Consider the following 17099-nt stretch of genomic DNA (forward strand, 5'->3'; position numbering starts at 1 on the left):
ACGTAGGGTAAACTCCTTGCCCATATTGGTGGACGCCCATGCTCATAGTGTGTGCAAATGGTTTTAGGTTCCCAAGCTGAAGACGGGGTCAGATTTCATATTTCGAAACGTCGTATGTTTTTCATTACCGTACTAATCGGTAAAATTAAATAATCCTTCTAATAGAATAACAAGAAGAAGCAATAAAACCCCAATCAAGAGAATCAGCTATTAAAAAAATGGTGCTCAAGTTTTCGTTCCGTTTGGTAATGCTAAATAATGGGAACTTATCAATGGCAAAGTGGGTTTGTACAAAATTACCGGGTGGTTTGGGATTTTATGGGGAATTCCGGGAAATTTAGTGTTGTGGTAACACTGGTGCCGGGTGCAGTGAGTCAGATAGCCAGTCAGTGCTTGCCCGTGATCGAGTCATGTGAGGGGCTCAAGCCCTCCTCCCTCCTAGCCATGGGGAATGGCATGAACAAGGTAATGTCAATGTTAGCACAGAGTAAATAAATAACCGATTACTCTTCTATGCAATCAAGCATCCTAATACTCTATGCACGAATGTCATGTAAATTGTTTGCAGTTTTAGTTCAATCTTGTGAAATGAAATGCACCTTATTGAAGGTTGATTTTATTTAAATATAGTTAAGTGCTCTTAAAATAACCAGAAAACAGTATTGATCAGAAAGACAGTGATTAATTGTTCAAAACTGGAAGGTTGTCCTTTATTGTTAGAGTGTTATACATGGTAATTGGTATACCAATATCATAAGGAAATTCAAATAAAAACAATTTTGGGTAAAAAAATAAAATATAACAACAATAATTATAAAACTGTTGAATATACTTCTCCTAATACACTGTAATCCCGTGCTGAGTAAAACAGGATGTCTTACAGCCAGTAATCAAGCTACACAAGGCATTTTATTTTACACACACGTTTAGATAAAATATACACCGAGATGTGCATCACCAGCTACAATAGTAAAGATAACAATACGCCTGAGACAAAGTTTAAAACTCGTATAACGTGCCTGCCTGTCAAGTAGGCCGTTAAAAATAAATAAAATATTTCATACAGATTTTTTCCCATAAAACACTTTACTAGGTTCGTTAAGACTTTTCAACCATTCGTGTGCTTTGTATTTGAAATAGTTTAAAATATCTCTTTGTAGAGTTATAGTTTTGATACCAATTAAAAACAAAAGCAATTAAGAAATGTTAAGACTATTTGTGTTACACTGAAAATACTTGATAGGCTAGTTTAACTTGCAGCACATGTAAAATATGCCTTAAATTTGTTTAAATGATCGAGAGGCCTTTCCATCATAAAATCAATTAAAGTGATAAATTCTTGGTTTATAGGCCTATACATTTTCAGAAAATATTTTCTAACCAATTAAGGATTTTACGATTTGTTCCTTAGCAGACAGGTTTAAATATTAACTACTAAATGTACAAATTATTGTTTCGTGTTATGCCAGTTTCAAGAAATTATTTTCTTGAAGGAATATTCACCAACACAATAGGTAGATAGATTTTAAAATAAATATTGGTCAATTATTTAATTGTCATTGTCGTACACCAATTATTTATGTAATGTGACAATACATTCAGATGATTTAAAAAAATGCAAACAATAAAAAAATCAATAAATATATTAATAGATAGATACTATACATACATTGTTCAATACATACTATAAAATACATTGTATACTAAACAACAATAGCAACATTAATAGTGCAGTTAGTTATAATAAATATAAAGGATAATACAAGAAAATTGAAACACAAAAACTAAATTCATTAAGTTACATTTGAACACAAAATAAAGGAAAAGAATAATAAAGTCTTGAACAAGACACGATAAAAAAGAACAGTGGATGAGTCGTCTCGCCTTATCTTTAAACTATATTTTTATAACACTTTTTATACACGTTATTTTCTTACGTAGCAAGAAAATTAGATTTTTAAATTATACATCAGAAAGTCATAAGTCAGCAAGATTTATTGTACAATTTGAATTGTGCGTTTAAAAATAGCTTACATGAGAGTTTAAGTGAAATACACTTACATAATACTCACATTTAACTAATAAAATAATTATCCCCAAGTTTTTTATTTATCTATTATTACCTGTTTGAGATGTTCCAAAACTCGTACACATGATATAGCACTAAGTTGGGATCACGGACATGATCAAGTTTACTATAAAGAACACATATATTAAATTAAAGACACACATAACATAAAGGGCATAATAAATCGTTATACAGTTAGGAGAGCATTTCGTAGTTAATCATTAGCACAAAGAATGATGATGTATTCGTTGATGTATTCTGTCGTGGACAATATTTAATATCTAACCCCTTCCTCCTTTCAACCCCTTTTAACCCTCTTCGAGGACCTTAAGGATGACATAAAGGTCACAGGGTCAGGCCACAACTGTTCACCAATAAATATTGGAAAATAATTCGGGATAATTTATTTTTGAAGATTATAAAAGACTTGTTCTGAATATGTTGGCTGTGTATAACTGAACCTAACCAAGAAATATATTTGCCTAAAATTTTTGTTTGAAATATATTTTGCGTATCACGAAACGGGGAATTGTCATCATACGTCATTTTTACATTGTTAAATATATTATTGTTGTAAACTAACATTACTTTTAGGTTACATCAAAATATCCCAGATTTATAACAATGATAAAATGTAACATTTATAATTTTGAGTATAATATCATCGCGATAAATTTAATAATCTAAGTTTTACAAATATAGTTTTTGCGCGCGCTTGTGTGTGTGGTAGTAGTAAGTTTGAGAAACGTAAAGAAAGAACAAACCCAATGTGAAAATTTTACGTTTTCTTATCGCTATCAAGAGTACAAGGTACAATATTATTAAATAGTCTTTACCCAAATCCAACCTTAACCTTATGAATTTTTGGAGCAATCTCTAAATCATAATATAAAAAAAAAACATGTAGTTAAACTGGGTATGTACAACGTACATTACTCTTTTGAGATATTTATATTTATCTGGTCGAATGTATTTTGCCTGAAGTGAGAACAAAATGACAGACACAATATTTTTATAATAGTAATATTATAAGGTGAAAAAATAATAACACACAAACGGAAACCGTTACTCGAAAGCAATGGAAAAGACCATCAAGGGACCTAAATATTTTACCATCCTGCTCTGAAAAACACGTGTAAAAAAGAAATAAAACACTTTGGTTCATTCCATTTATAGGGATAAAAGTGCAAATGCCCAATATTCGAGTGCAGATTAAAGTTATTTGATCTTTTTGAACATGGTCCTTAATGACTACTTAAAATAAGCTGTGTAGTTAGACTTGATAATGAGAGGGCCAAAGTTGTTGAAAAGCTAATACATCTGTGGAAACTAACCGTTCTGATAACATTGGCGCTTTCATTTCCCCTGGGTTTTAATATCCCCGCAAACTTTGCTACACTGAAAGTTAATTTGGTTTCCTGTTTTTGCCCACACGAGAAAATGTTTTTGCTAACTCGTCAGATTATAAATTATTGAAAATTCTGCCATGCAGTAGCTTCCTAATTGCTATTTTCCGTTAAAAATAATTAATATATTACATTTATTAGTAGCCTAACGTATTTAATAATCGAAAGTTTTGTTTTAAGCATTATCATTGTAAACCGATGAAGATTCAGTAAGACAAGCATACGTGGTGTTCAAAAAAGGTGAGGAATAATTTACGTAGTGATTCCATGGGTAAAATAAAGAGAAAATCATGAATAACATTTTTTTTCAAATTGCTTCGTTAACCAGATATCCACCGTTTTGTATTTTTTACATAAACATTTTTATCTTTAAAAAAATGTAACCGATCTTTATGAAACTTGGTGTATCTGTTGGGGTAAAAGAGACCCATGTTAGAAAAAAATCATCTTAATTCAACTTTAAAAAGGCGGCTATTTGAAATTTTGAAAACTTAAATTACTAAAAAATGGCTGATTTATGAAAAAATTTCAAGAGAACTAAAATGGCTGATTTATGAAAAAATTTCAAGAGTACTTTTATTTAGAAATTTAAATTTCCTATCAACCGAAACCAAGTTAAAAAATATCGAATAAGAAATAGCTGAAATATTACGAGTTTTAGTTGTAAAATGGGGCAAACCTGACTAGCTTAACCTTATTCTACCCCATCTAGAGATACAACTGAAGGTAGCACTGAATTAGAGGATTAGGATACGTTGGCCGCCATATGTACAAGGGGTACCAGGGGTAAAGTACATTGTAGACATTGTACTTAGCACATTGGAAGTAGGGGGTGGATAGGAGATTGAGGGGATTGTAATTTACGAGCTGGTTGATTCACCTACTTGATACCAACATACCACGTAACATACAAAACTTTACATCGTGTCGATTTTCTAGTTGAGTTACGGTACCAGGGCTACATACAGTTGTATTCTAGCTCAGTGTTTGTAACATGCTATGGACAGAGCGTGAAAATATAATTGATTTATAAAAATATTCTCTCACAATTTGCTTTTAATGACAATTAAAAATCAATGGCACAAAAAATTGACTAAGTAAAATTATCACTTAGTCCAACTAGTGATTTAGTTTGAATATTATTTAATTCACCATTGAGTTTTCATCGCCTTTTAAGCATTTGCTAGTTATTTAACAGTTTGGTATCTCACCTAACCGAGGTTAACCTCTAACCTAGCCATATGTTTTGGATATATAATGGATAAAGCTAAAAATAATGGACATATTCGTAACTATTTGATTGCGTTACAATTCATTATAACCTAACTTTCGCATTTTCAACCGCTATTTGTATAATCTCGTAGAATTAAGCGGGTGATTTGATACTTCATTAGTTGGGTCAGCTGGAGCTTCAACAACCAATGATGCGATCACGACTGCCAACAGCTGATAATTAAGTCATTTGTCTCTCGTGCTCTCCGTCCCTACAAAACAACCCCCAACCCCCCTAGAGTTTAATTTACACTGTCCAACAACAACGTAAACAAATAGATAAACATACTGGTTAGTCTATGGTAAAACTTCCACATGTTTGTACCGAAAGTAAATTGAAATTTGGTAGATTTTAGCTTTACGATTGTTTAAAGGTAATGTTTCAACTTTAAATGACATTATGAAAATAATTTGACAAAGTCATTGGAGGTGGCCAATAATAGTATCCAGAAGTCAAATATGTGTCAATAATTGAAGATTGTATCCGAGAGTCTTCCTCATAGATGAACTAATATTATATACTATACTCTTATATGAGCAATGTTTGCTTGTATTCTTGCTTGCTTGCACAAAGATCTCTAAACCGACTGCAACGATTTCCTTCAAAGTTTGTATATCATTTATATCTGGCCTATAAACGTATTTACTGCAGTTAAAGTTGCCAAAAAAATCTAATTACGTAAAAAATGAAATTGAAAGTCAACATTTAAAAAAATGTTGAAATTTTATGAGTTATACAAGTAACATGACTAAAGAAACAACTACTTAATGTAACAACACATGCATTTAACTCAATTTAATTCTCTCATTTCTCTAAATATTCTCATTCTCTCATTATTTGTGTCCAAACAAAAGGTTTTTTACATTAAAATTATTCATTAATGAACAGAACTATTTTAAAATCAATTTTTCTAAGGATGTCAATTAATGGTAACATCTGAAAAACAACGTTGGATTCAATATAAAACTGGACATAGTGCAGCTTAATGAATAAAAAGCTTAAACATAAAACGGCGTGGGAAACTAGGTTCACCATATAATTGTCCGATCAGCAATATTTAAAAAATATGAACAAATTTAAAGTTTGTAGTTCAAATAAAACGGATACATAGTAGGCCTACACTAACGTGTTTCATTTAACTCGTTTATAACATTTACTATAATAGCGCTTGTGCCCCAGTTTTCTCTATGTATACGGACAATTAAAAATAGTAATAGTAGTTACAAAGAAATAAATGAATCAGTTTTAAGGAATATTAAATTGGCCGGGGAAGCAAAAACTTATTTCTCTGTGTCAACATTGTGGATTTAAAGTTATTTTCTTTGAACATAAACTCCTGAATAAAAGAGACAGAAACGTATCATAGTTTATATATTATCAAACTTAAGTGTAAAAAACGATAGGATGGAAAAGTAAAATTTTTTATGATAATGGAACAAAGGTGGTACAAATTTAAACAAAATTGATTGACTGCCTTGTTATATACACTCCTGTAAAATTTAAGGGTAAAAATGTATAAGAATCTTACAGTAGTTACAGCTTACTGTCATGGACACTTGTGCCCAAGCTGATACTTAGCCTCGCCAACACGTTGTCGTCAGTTCTCTCGGTCCTCCGAATCTTCCTCTACTAGTCTCATCTTTTCCATATCCTTCCGGACTTGATTCCTCCACCTAGCCTTTGGTCTACTGGTCTCCTTCCCCTCGGATCTCCAACAAGCTCTCCTCATTTCTCCTCAAGATACGGCAAGAATCTTACAGAAAAATCTTACAGTAAAGGATATATTTACTTAAACTTGTCATAAAATATTCATTACATTTAATGTTTAAAACTCAATTTGGTTATTGCCCCACACGTCCACAAAACAAAGAACTTGTAATTAGTTAAAATTTAACATCCCAGAATTTGGGGGTTTTCTTGGCAGTAACACCCAATACAGCAATAATGCCAACACTTGCCATAGTCTAATTTATCAATATTTGTATTTGATTTTCGAGGGATGTAGGGATGATGCTTTTTTTTATTAAAACAATGAAAGAATTATGGTGGGTTTATCTGTGGCTATTTTAAAGGGGCAATTCACACGAGGCTTGTTTTGATACAAGTTCTCTTCTGTGTAGGCAATTTATCTCAATTTATATTCACTGCTGGATCTAATTATGCTTCCGTAACTTTTCTCGTTACACGTCTGATGATTATGGTTGAAATTATTCAGTTTGCAACACTGCTTCCTCATGGGACTGTCGTTGGAAGTGTTGCCAACATCGGAACGTTGAATAATACAGTGTTAGCTCACGTCGTGACAAACGCCTCGTCGTCAGTGCTGCCAACGTTGACAAATGTCACTACGAGACTTTACACTATATGAAATACAGAGAGACCGATTCATTCTCGAATATAAGGCCTTTTACTATGGATAGAGCTAGACTTTATATTTCTATGTTAAAATTTTAACCAGTTTAGACTAAAAATGAAAGTTTTTGATTTACTGCACTGATCAAAATTACTGGATTCTGTCGGATACGAGCCTAAGCCATCTGTTGACCGAAGCTAAACTGAAATAGCTTATTGTACAGTATATTTTATGACAGTTACAAAAACTAAGAGATAAAAATAACATAACACAATTACACTCAGTTATTTGCCTACCACTGATAGTTACTGATATTCAAATAATTGCTAAACTCTAGTTGTCAGGAAATAGACTTTTAGAATTGCAAATTACAACACACCACAGTATACACGAACCACCCTAATTGTATAGTTGTATACGTCTGATGCAGCATTCTAATAATAGGTTGACAGACGTAGAACTATCGATTGTACCTGGTAGTGCGATGATCCTGGGGACTTCAACATGCAATATCTTGCTACAAACCCCCCCCCCCAACCAGTGTTTACTTGGGATTAAATTAATTTTCAATCCGTCCATATGTCTATTCTGAACACAATGATGGTGATAAAACAGTTTATTCGGTGAGGAAAATGTGTTAAAAACTCAATGGTCAAACACGGAGTTTTTTTTTTTAAGAAGGATGCCAGTATTAAAGTTTGCCCTATGTACGTGAAATCTATGTAAACAAAAAGAAATCAATGTATATACCGGGTGTCCCACGAAGAGGTCCCTATTTTTGGATTAATATAATAGACACACCAAACACTCAACATCTGAAAGTCAACAGTCCTAACATACAAATAAATGTAAAAGACATACCCCTGAGTATCAGATAATTCTGACACATTAGGACTAAATGGCAGGATATCAAGGAAATACAACCTTTTCGATACAGTAAAATACCATTGCTGAATTTTGTTTTTTTGTTTTTCCGCCATTTTGTTTGGATCAGTCAGAATTAATTGAGACTCGATGGCAACACCTTTGTGTTAGTCACGACTGTAGAATTTTAAGTCCGTTGAGCGCTCAATACGTATGTCATATTAATTAAAAGATAGGGACCTCTTCGTGGCACACCCGGTACATGTATTAAACGGAAATTGAACGTTTTACTTACATGTTGTAAGTATACGAACCTAACTTAACCTATCCTGTGCCCCTTCAAACCCTTCACAATAAGCTGTGGTTCACTTCTGGACCTACAATGGCTGCGGTAAAAGCTTATCTACTTAACTAAAAAATAAAATACGAATGAGTTAAGTAGTGAAAGCACAGCACATATCAGCCCTTCTGTACCAACCTGTTTTATACATTAGCAAGATTGGCAGCACTGCTACGTGATGGAAGTGGATGAATCCGCGGGAAGTGAGATTGTGATTGGATGTTTTTGACACGAAGTTTCACTGTGCAAGGTTGCAGTCTTCAAATCACACGTCAGTTAAACAACATAAATAATATTAGGTTTTAAGCAAGTTAGTTTTTTTAACTTGATTTATCATATAATATAGGTTTTTTAACATACTCAATTCCACTATCAATAAGGTCTTGTATCTCAACGGAAAATGGTTAGCAAAGTTACCACTGAAAGGATACAAAAATATAACTAGGACATAATAGACCAAGATGGTCAAAGCTAATACATTTGGGAAAAATCGTTTGCATTTTATACATGAACATTGTAAAAGGTTGTTGGTAATTGTTATTTAGTTAGTAATTTTGTCACACCTTGTTGTTAGAAAATAAACATTTTATTTTTATGAGCTCAATGCTCAAACAATAGACAGCAAAAAATATGAAGAGACTTCTTTATTTTCACCGTACGCTGTAAATAAAACATGTGATTGGAATTGCTTCCATTTGTTTTGATATTTTGTTTACATTTCGTTTTAAGGTCCATGTATTTTTAAAAAATTCATTTGTTGCGCTTATTTGTCAGCCTATTTTAATTTATAAAGGGATTATGCACAACTACAGGAAACTATCTTTCTAACAGTATGCATGGATTTTCCCTGCGATGCACACGAGCTGAGAAAAAGGTGTTCAAGAAACATGCTTGCATTTAATATATAGTATGCCAGTCAACCACTTCCATATCGATCCCAAAACTTTAACTTTAACTTGTAGAAACATGTCTCAATCAATATTCAAACAGCCAATTCTTTCCTACCCTAGGTATACAAATAACCTCATTAGCTCCGCAACAAGTGTTGAAAACATTAGTTGACGCTAAGCTACAATGGAATTTTCAATGTGTAAAATATGTATATACTATACCACTTTACAGCAACTCTAAAGCTTATTTTCAATGTCTTGTACTAGTTATTGAACTTACTAAGGCACTTCCCTTTAGTGTTGCGCTGTACATTTTCACCCCTTTCCCCTCCACCATTGAAGTGTTGCTTGTGTTATTGGTCAAGTGGTCATCTGTTTAAGGGTTGCTACCCCCGAAACCTCCCTCTGCCACCACAAAATGTCATATTCACATCACCCGTATCGATATATTACAGGCTAAACACTATATTTTAACACACTTTTTGCTTACCACTTTGCGGGTTGGTACTATTATAGGAATATTATATATTATAGGAATATATTATTATAGTTATATTATATAATTATATATATATTATATATAAAAAATATATATATATTATATAAAACATATATATATATTATAATATTATATGAATATAAGTTAAGATACGTCTTTTAACAATATTCAATATTTCTACTCTTATACTTTAAACATTTATAAGACTATATTTTAATAGCATCAATTACTTGATAACCCCGTGTTATAAGGTTAAAACATAAGGGACTTACATTGATTGATATTTTTATGGATAAGCTAATGCATATTTAAATTATGTTGTCTTCGTTTATGTGCTATTTAACCAACTACTATTATGTGCTATTTATATGTTTTGACGAAATGTATCAATGTATTTTTTTACTATTGCTAGTCCTCTAGTAATAACTAAGTAAACTAACTATTCATTAACTGAAGATTTGCGTTTACAGTTCAAAATACATCCTTACTTAAAAGTTAAACCTAAGGTTGCTTTATGTGTGGTTTCGAAGCATGTTTCTGTTCGGTAAGTGTAGGTTTATTTCTTGTTTTTTAATCGATTAAATACGTAAATGTATATGGGAACTGTGACTTGCATAGGGTAAAAAATGCATTGTAACGTACATAAAAAAAACTGAAGGAAAATATTAAGTCGAAATCAGGCACTCAAACGTAACCAATCATGTAATACTAGACAGGCTTAACAGCAAAACAGGCTCATAATTATAATTATAAGACAATAATTATACTTGTAGTATCTAAAGCTAACAGTTCAACTATAAAAGATTGCAAGGGTGTCATGTGGCATGTAAATGCAAGAATCATAAGAGGAACCAAGAAATATTGAGGGATAAAGTAGTTTTTTCACAAATATGGCTATTTTATATCTAGCCTATGTATGGGAAATGTGCTGTGTTGGTTGGTACAACTGAAGACGAGCGCCGTATTTACTAGACAGGCAATATGGACGCAGTATTTGAATTGCATATCTTTAACGGCAGGCGCTCTCTGCAGAAAACATCGTTTTATAATGCGGTGTATTATACCCTACTGAAATAGACAAAGATTTGTTGTACTAGCGTTTTAAAAATAAAATAAACTTTCTCCGGCGTATAAATAGTGCGTTCCGATCTTAATATATTTTAACGATTAAATAAACTATCTTGTATATTTAAACAATTGGTTTTTCTTTTCCGAGTTCGTTTGGCTCTTCTACCCGACCGATTTTCATGATTGAGGTCTCAAATTGAAGGTATGCATGCACAGATTTCACATCAAGCATCGGCATATATTTATCTACTGTATTACTCTACAAAAAATATAAATTTGATTTATTTTATAATTCTTACTTCAATTTAAGATGCATTTGACCAGTTATAATTATATAATCCTATACATTTTGGTCTAAGAACCAGAAATACCGGCTTTCATTTAAGCTATTAGGTATTCAAATCGGACGAGTTTCAAGCAAACGCAAGGTGAACAACCAACATAGAACACAGGACAAAAATAATTAAATATAGACTGTCAGCCGTGCTCTGGTTACCATGGTTACCATAGGTTTTGGCGCACACCGCTGGGAGCGCCGTGTAGTTACGTAGCGCGTACGCCGTAACTACATGGCGCTCCCAGCGGTGTGCGCCAGAACCAATGGTAACAACAGTTGAGGGTTTATATTTAATTCTTTTTGTCTGTGGTATTACTATCCTAAAATTACAGCTGTATAAAACCAACCAATATAAATATTTTTAGAGGGTTTTTGAATAAGTGCATTTTTATTTATCTTGCAAGAGTATTTTAAAGCACACTTAAGACTGAAATGAGGAAACAATGAAACATTCTTGGAACAATCAAGGACAGTTTAATACAAGAAGGACTTGCCTGAGGTTGGTTTTGGCGCTTGCCCTTCTCTTATATTTTTATGTTTAGTTTTTATTGCAGAAATGTTTTTCTGAAAAACTTTTGATTTGACAATTCCATTTTTATTTACTTTTGAATTATTTTCTGATAATTACCATAGACTTAGTAACTGGTCTGCTGCAGTAGGTGTAATATTTTTTGTACTATTTTTCATATACAGTACGATACAATTTTCAAATTTATTATTTTCATACCATTTTTTAACACTTTACAAATAAATACTTGTTTCCTTCCCGTTGCAGCAAAAATAAGTACTTACTAAACCTAATGTTGTTTTAAATTGTGAATTCATTTGTTTTTCTGAGGAAATACTTTAGTAAAAACCCAATGAGGTAAACGTAAATTAATTTGGTCTGCAGGTTTTCTGCAGCGGGGATATTTAATTAGTAGTACATTGACTTGGTCAATTTTGTATTAAAAATGGAACATAAATAAATGAACCATTCACAGATTGTGTTAAGTCTAAAATTGTATCTTCTCCCCTTGTTAATGGGATGACTGTCTGAAATAAAAGATTCTACAGTTCGTTCTTTCAGTTTGGTCTAAAGTATGCAGGCAAATCCAGGTAGAAAAGAGGAATTTAATCAGCACACTGTCGATAGCTTTATTCAACTGAGTTCATTTTGATTAATAACCACACAGCTGAAATATGGGTACGTTTAGCTCTATCTATAGTGTGGCAATGATGTCACACAATGCATACATAAGTCATGAATCAAACAGCATCATATCAGCTGTTGCTGGGATGACGTCACTGCTTATCTACATCAGCTGTTTATGGTTCCCGCCATAACTGTATATGGCGTTGATAACGACCGTCCGGGTCAAACTGCCTAGTATATTGTGCAGTTTCATGTACTTTTGGCACCAGTGGAAATCGAAAGTGCTTTTCTGTTTTTAGTGCTCTTATCAACATTGAACTGTTTCCATGAAGCTACATAGGGCATCTACGGATGAAGTTTACCAATTTTTATGGTAAAAAATGAGAAAATATTGACCTTGGAATATTTATTTGATACTCAAAATCGTTATTGATTATTATTGTATTAAAATAGGGTATTGACGCTCAAAAAGTATTGAACACTGATATCTCATGTTTTAGTACATAATAATACGTTAGACGTCTACTTTTTTGTGCTCATAAATTATAGTCTTATATCATAAAATATGATTGATAACTGGTGTTATCATATCAATAATATTTTATGATTTTAGACTAATTTACGGACAATTTAAACCAACAACGAGGTTTGAATAATTGTCCGATGATATGAAATTGGAATTGTAAATAGAAACAAAAACAAACTTATTTTGACTAGCTGTAGGGATCTATTCATTGCAGATAAGTATTTTTAATTTTTATCGTTGTTCTTTTAAATAGTTTTACATTTAAATTGATATAATCAGTAACCTTATGTGATCAACATATGTTTCTCTGTTAAGGCCCAATCAATATTCAATGATATATATAATCAAGCAGGCCCAATCAATCCCAATTCACTTTTATAATATACTGTACACAAACACAAAGAAGAAATAGAAACATATGTTGACAAGAACAAAACAACTACAAGAATTACAATGGAGATTGAAGAACAGAAGTGAAATGAGTAGTTTCAAACAACACTAACAAAACTTAATTAAATCAATTTATCAAAAATATTCTCCTTTGAACAGTTTTCAAGTTATAGAAATAATTATTACATTCATAATCATAACTATTTACATATTCAATCGTTTAAACCAATAAGTAGCTAAACTATATGTACTTTTTTTGTTACAAACATAACCTCAAATCCAAACTCCAAATATACCTTGCTATAATACAATGTACTGTCTTAAAAAATAAATAATCAATCCTGAAAGCATGAAATTTTGAACATGATACTTTCTCGTACATAGCGAAATTGTGAATAGTATTACTCTTTGGCAAACGACTCCAATCAAATCATAAAAGACTGAAGAAAACCATTTGACTCTTCAAATCTTCTTCTGTCGTAAAATTTAAGTGATCTATTGAATGAGTATTGTTGAAGGTGCGCAAATAGTTTTGAACGGATATTATAGGACGTTGTAGAGCAAATAAGGTTTAATACTTGGAGGCCGGCTTATAATTACAACAATAAAAGCCATTTAGCTGTGAAACAATTTCTTGCCCGGATGGTTTGGAGCCTACCTCTAAGTTCCACCTGTCTTGGAAAAAGTTAGTGCCCTAGTCGACAAAGATGTTCTTCATATTATATATATTTCCCAACATAACTAATATGATAATTTCAACTGTTAGACCAATATACAAGTATTAATAGCCAATATTAAATTCGTTATCACTTATGTTCCATCGATATTGAACCATGTCAGTTTTCAGACATTTATGACTGACTGTCAGAAATCCATAAAAATTAAAAATTAAAAATCCATTGGGTGTGTTGCGCTCTAGTGGTTGACGTCTCGGACTTCGGTGAGGGAGGAACGGGTTCAATTCCCGGTACATCCCCAACACATGGAAACCGCATTCCCTAAAACACGTTTAAGTACTTTCTCCTGTAACCCATGAAGTAAAATTATGGTGGCGTAGACATGAAAAAATCATGTGTTATAGGGGGCACTGTTAATTTAGAGGCTTAAACCTAGGACAAGCCTGGTTTCAATTACTTGTAATGTTCACTTAGTGTGATAATTTTGTAATCGGGTGTTTCAAAGCTCGTAAGCATTAGGTCAAAATTTCCAGAAAAAAATTGATCTCTGTGGTGAGAAGGTTTTTGTACTGAAAGACTTCCTCCACTTGTATTCGATAGCAATAATATTATTTATAGACTCACTGGTGAATAGTAGCAATGTGAATGGTATTGTATGTAGGTCAGGATGTAAGGTCTCGGGGGATCCTCCCTGAAAGACAAAGCAACTACTCGGGCCAATGTAACTAGGCAAACAGGACAAACTCCATTAAATCAGGACACTCAACGCAGCTACAGTTGGGGGTTTGGAATTGACCAGAAAGGATTTGAATGTAATCTCATTAGAATCGGATTTAGAAAGGAATGTTTATCTAGGACTTCTCATCTAACGTTTAACTAAGTACACATTTTAGTGTAGTATTAAACATTGAGTTATTCACCAGTGCAAAATGTATTTTATCATAGCCTTCTCTAATACAAGGCCGCGGTGAGAGAAAAGTGGCAACGCCGCACTCCCGTCCTACTCAAACAGCTGTTACACTAGTTCATAATGGAGCGTTTATTCATGTAGCGAAATAGACGCTTGATTTTGCTATTGCACTAGGTCGGTGCGACGTTGCCACACCAACGCCGCGGACTGTTAGAGGCTATAATTTCATGCTACATATTTTCTGTAAACTAATCATAACTTGTTTTTTGACGTTTATTTTACTTTGTTTAGGTTTACCTTCATGGGCAGAATAAACCATAGTCCAACATGGAGTACTAAGGAAATATTACATATATAGCAATGTTGACTAAATATGCTAAATGTGACGTTTCGGTGTTGTTACTCTTCCCGTACTCCTGTTCCAGGTGTTGCCGGGGCTGTACGTGGGCAACTATAGGGACTCCAAAGATGCACAACAATTGGACAGATTCAACATCACCCACATCGTCGCCATCCACGACGCCGCACGAAAACTGCACTCGGTAGGTAGTCAATAATCAGTAGTTGGTAGTCAAAAGTCAGCAGTCAATGGTCAGTAGTTAGTAGTCAATCGTCTGTAGTCAATCGTCTGTAGTCAATGGTCAATAGATAGTAGTCATATGAGTAGTCATTAGTCAATAGTCAGTAGTTGGTGGTCAGTAGTCAATGGTTGCCAGTAGTCGTCAGTCAATAGTCAGTAGTCGGTAATCAGTTAAAATAATAGTCAGTTAAAATAGTAGGTCAGGTAATAGTTAAACGTCAATATGGAATTGAGTAGTTAGTAGTCGGTAGTCAGTAGTCAATAGTCAGTGGTCGTCAGTCAATGGCCAGTTTTCGATATTTAGTTGTCAATAGTGTACCGCAAGCCTTGAACCAAGTGCTTGCATTTGATGGTGAAATGATTAATTGCATAATTTGCACTTTTTGTTCAAACACTTGATGATATTAGGGTAATATACAAGATGTTTTAGATAGCAGCAGTGTTGGTTCCCTATGTATCACTTTGCCCAATTATATGCCAATTTTGGAACAAACAGTACTTTACTATTCAATTTTGCCTTGTCTAGCCTTTTTAAATATTAAATATTATTTTCTTCTTCAGATATTCATAGGCTATACTACAATTGGTTAAATGGTGAGCAATCAACGATCTTCATAGTAATATACATGACATTTAATTAAATCAAATTCTTCCCTTCTAAGTACATTACTTCTTGTAACTAATTACTTCTAATATAAATGAGAACAGTCTTACTTTAGTCAGTAGACTTGCAAATATAGCACCGGAATGGTACCCCAGGGCTCGGATTCGAGTTGTCAAATTGGTAGCCACAGCACACTTGAAACTCGTTCTGGAAATATGTCCAGAAAATACTAGTAAAAGGTAATCATTATTTTAATATTAGAGCATTTTAAAATATATTCACACCTTTCACAGCATGTGATTTCCTGACCAAAACAATCATGAATAGTACTGTGACAATTGTTACTTTACATTTTAATTTAACAGTTTCTCAAGGTGAAGTTATATAAAATCATCACATAATTATTAATTCAAACATATTAACATTAATTAGCATAGCTTGAATAATATTTAATTAATTTTCAATATTTGTGAAACATGTGCTTTTTATACAATCTGTAACAGGAAATTGACTTTGTATTTACATTACAATATTACACTTTGTGATGACTTGCAAAAATATGAATTCATTATTTATGACCATATAAGAGTCTTGATACCTGAAATACAATACATTATACATTTGTTCAACTTAATATTATAATTAAATAATTTGTAACTTACATGACAACGAGTGTGTGTTTGCTATGGGGCCCAGACATGAACTAGAACTGAACTAATGACTTTACCATGAATCTCATCTTTGACCAAGGATGATAACAGCTGATTTGCAGGATAGCCAACAGGTTAGAGTGATTTGCTCTTCTTAACCAAACAACAAATTATATCATATACTGTATTTTATCCTAAGTGCTCATTTAATTTACTTTGTTTTAAAATGATGAAAATTAAAATATTTACATAGTAGTACAAAATATCCCCACGCTTCTCAATTTTCAGCTATTTTAAAACTAAACACTTTCACTTATGAACTATTATAACTTAAAATAATATTTCCTTCTCTTCATTTATCATTTGAATTCGTGCCTTTTTATCAACAATGCTAAGACAACGTACTGCACAGCTGATAACCCGCAATAGTACACATCTTTGCTGTCTGAGCGCAGCACTGACCAGGCGGCGGGTCATTGCATTATTACTGTAATACCAACCTCATGTTTTACATACAACTTATTTAATT

General features: G+C 32.7%; 1 protein-coding gene and 1 long non-coding RNA gene across 2 annotated transcripts in view; one reads left to right on the forward strand and one right to left on the reverse strand.

The window, feature by feature from the left end:
• Nucleotides 1-403: 403 nt before the first annotated feature.
• Nucleotides 404-17099, forward strand: part of LOC129004237 (dual specificity protein phosphatase 22-like) — a 51383-nt gene continuing 34687 nt past the window's right edge. Inside the window, exons 1-2 of the mRNA XM_054432727.1 lie at nt 404-465; nt 15162-15278. Of these exons, the coding sequence (XP_054288702.1) occupies nt 445-465; nt 15162-15278 (138 nt within the window). The 5' untranslated portion in view covers nt 404-444. The remainder of the gene's footprint in view (nt 466-15161; nt 15279-17099) is intronic.
• On the reverse strand, nt 15932-16890 carry LOC129004238 (uncharacterized). Its single transcript, XR_008491686.1, has 2 exons — nt 16583-16890; nt 15932-16127 (listed from the first exon to the last, which is right to left on the reverse strand). It is a non-coding gene; the product is annotated as an uncharacterized LOC129004238 (long non-coding RNA).

The sequence above is a fragment of the Macrosteles quadrilineatus genome, unplaced genomic scaffold (genome assembly GCF_028750875.1).
Source record: "Macrosteles quadrilineatus isolate MER2022 unplaced genomic scaffold, UCM_ALF_1.0 Scaffold_9__3_contigs__length_116548681, whole genome shotgun sequence".
Lineage (NCBI taxonomy): Eukaryota > Metazoa > Arthropoda > Insecta > Hemiptera > Cicadellidae > Macrosteles > Macrosteles quadrilineatus.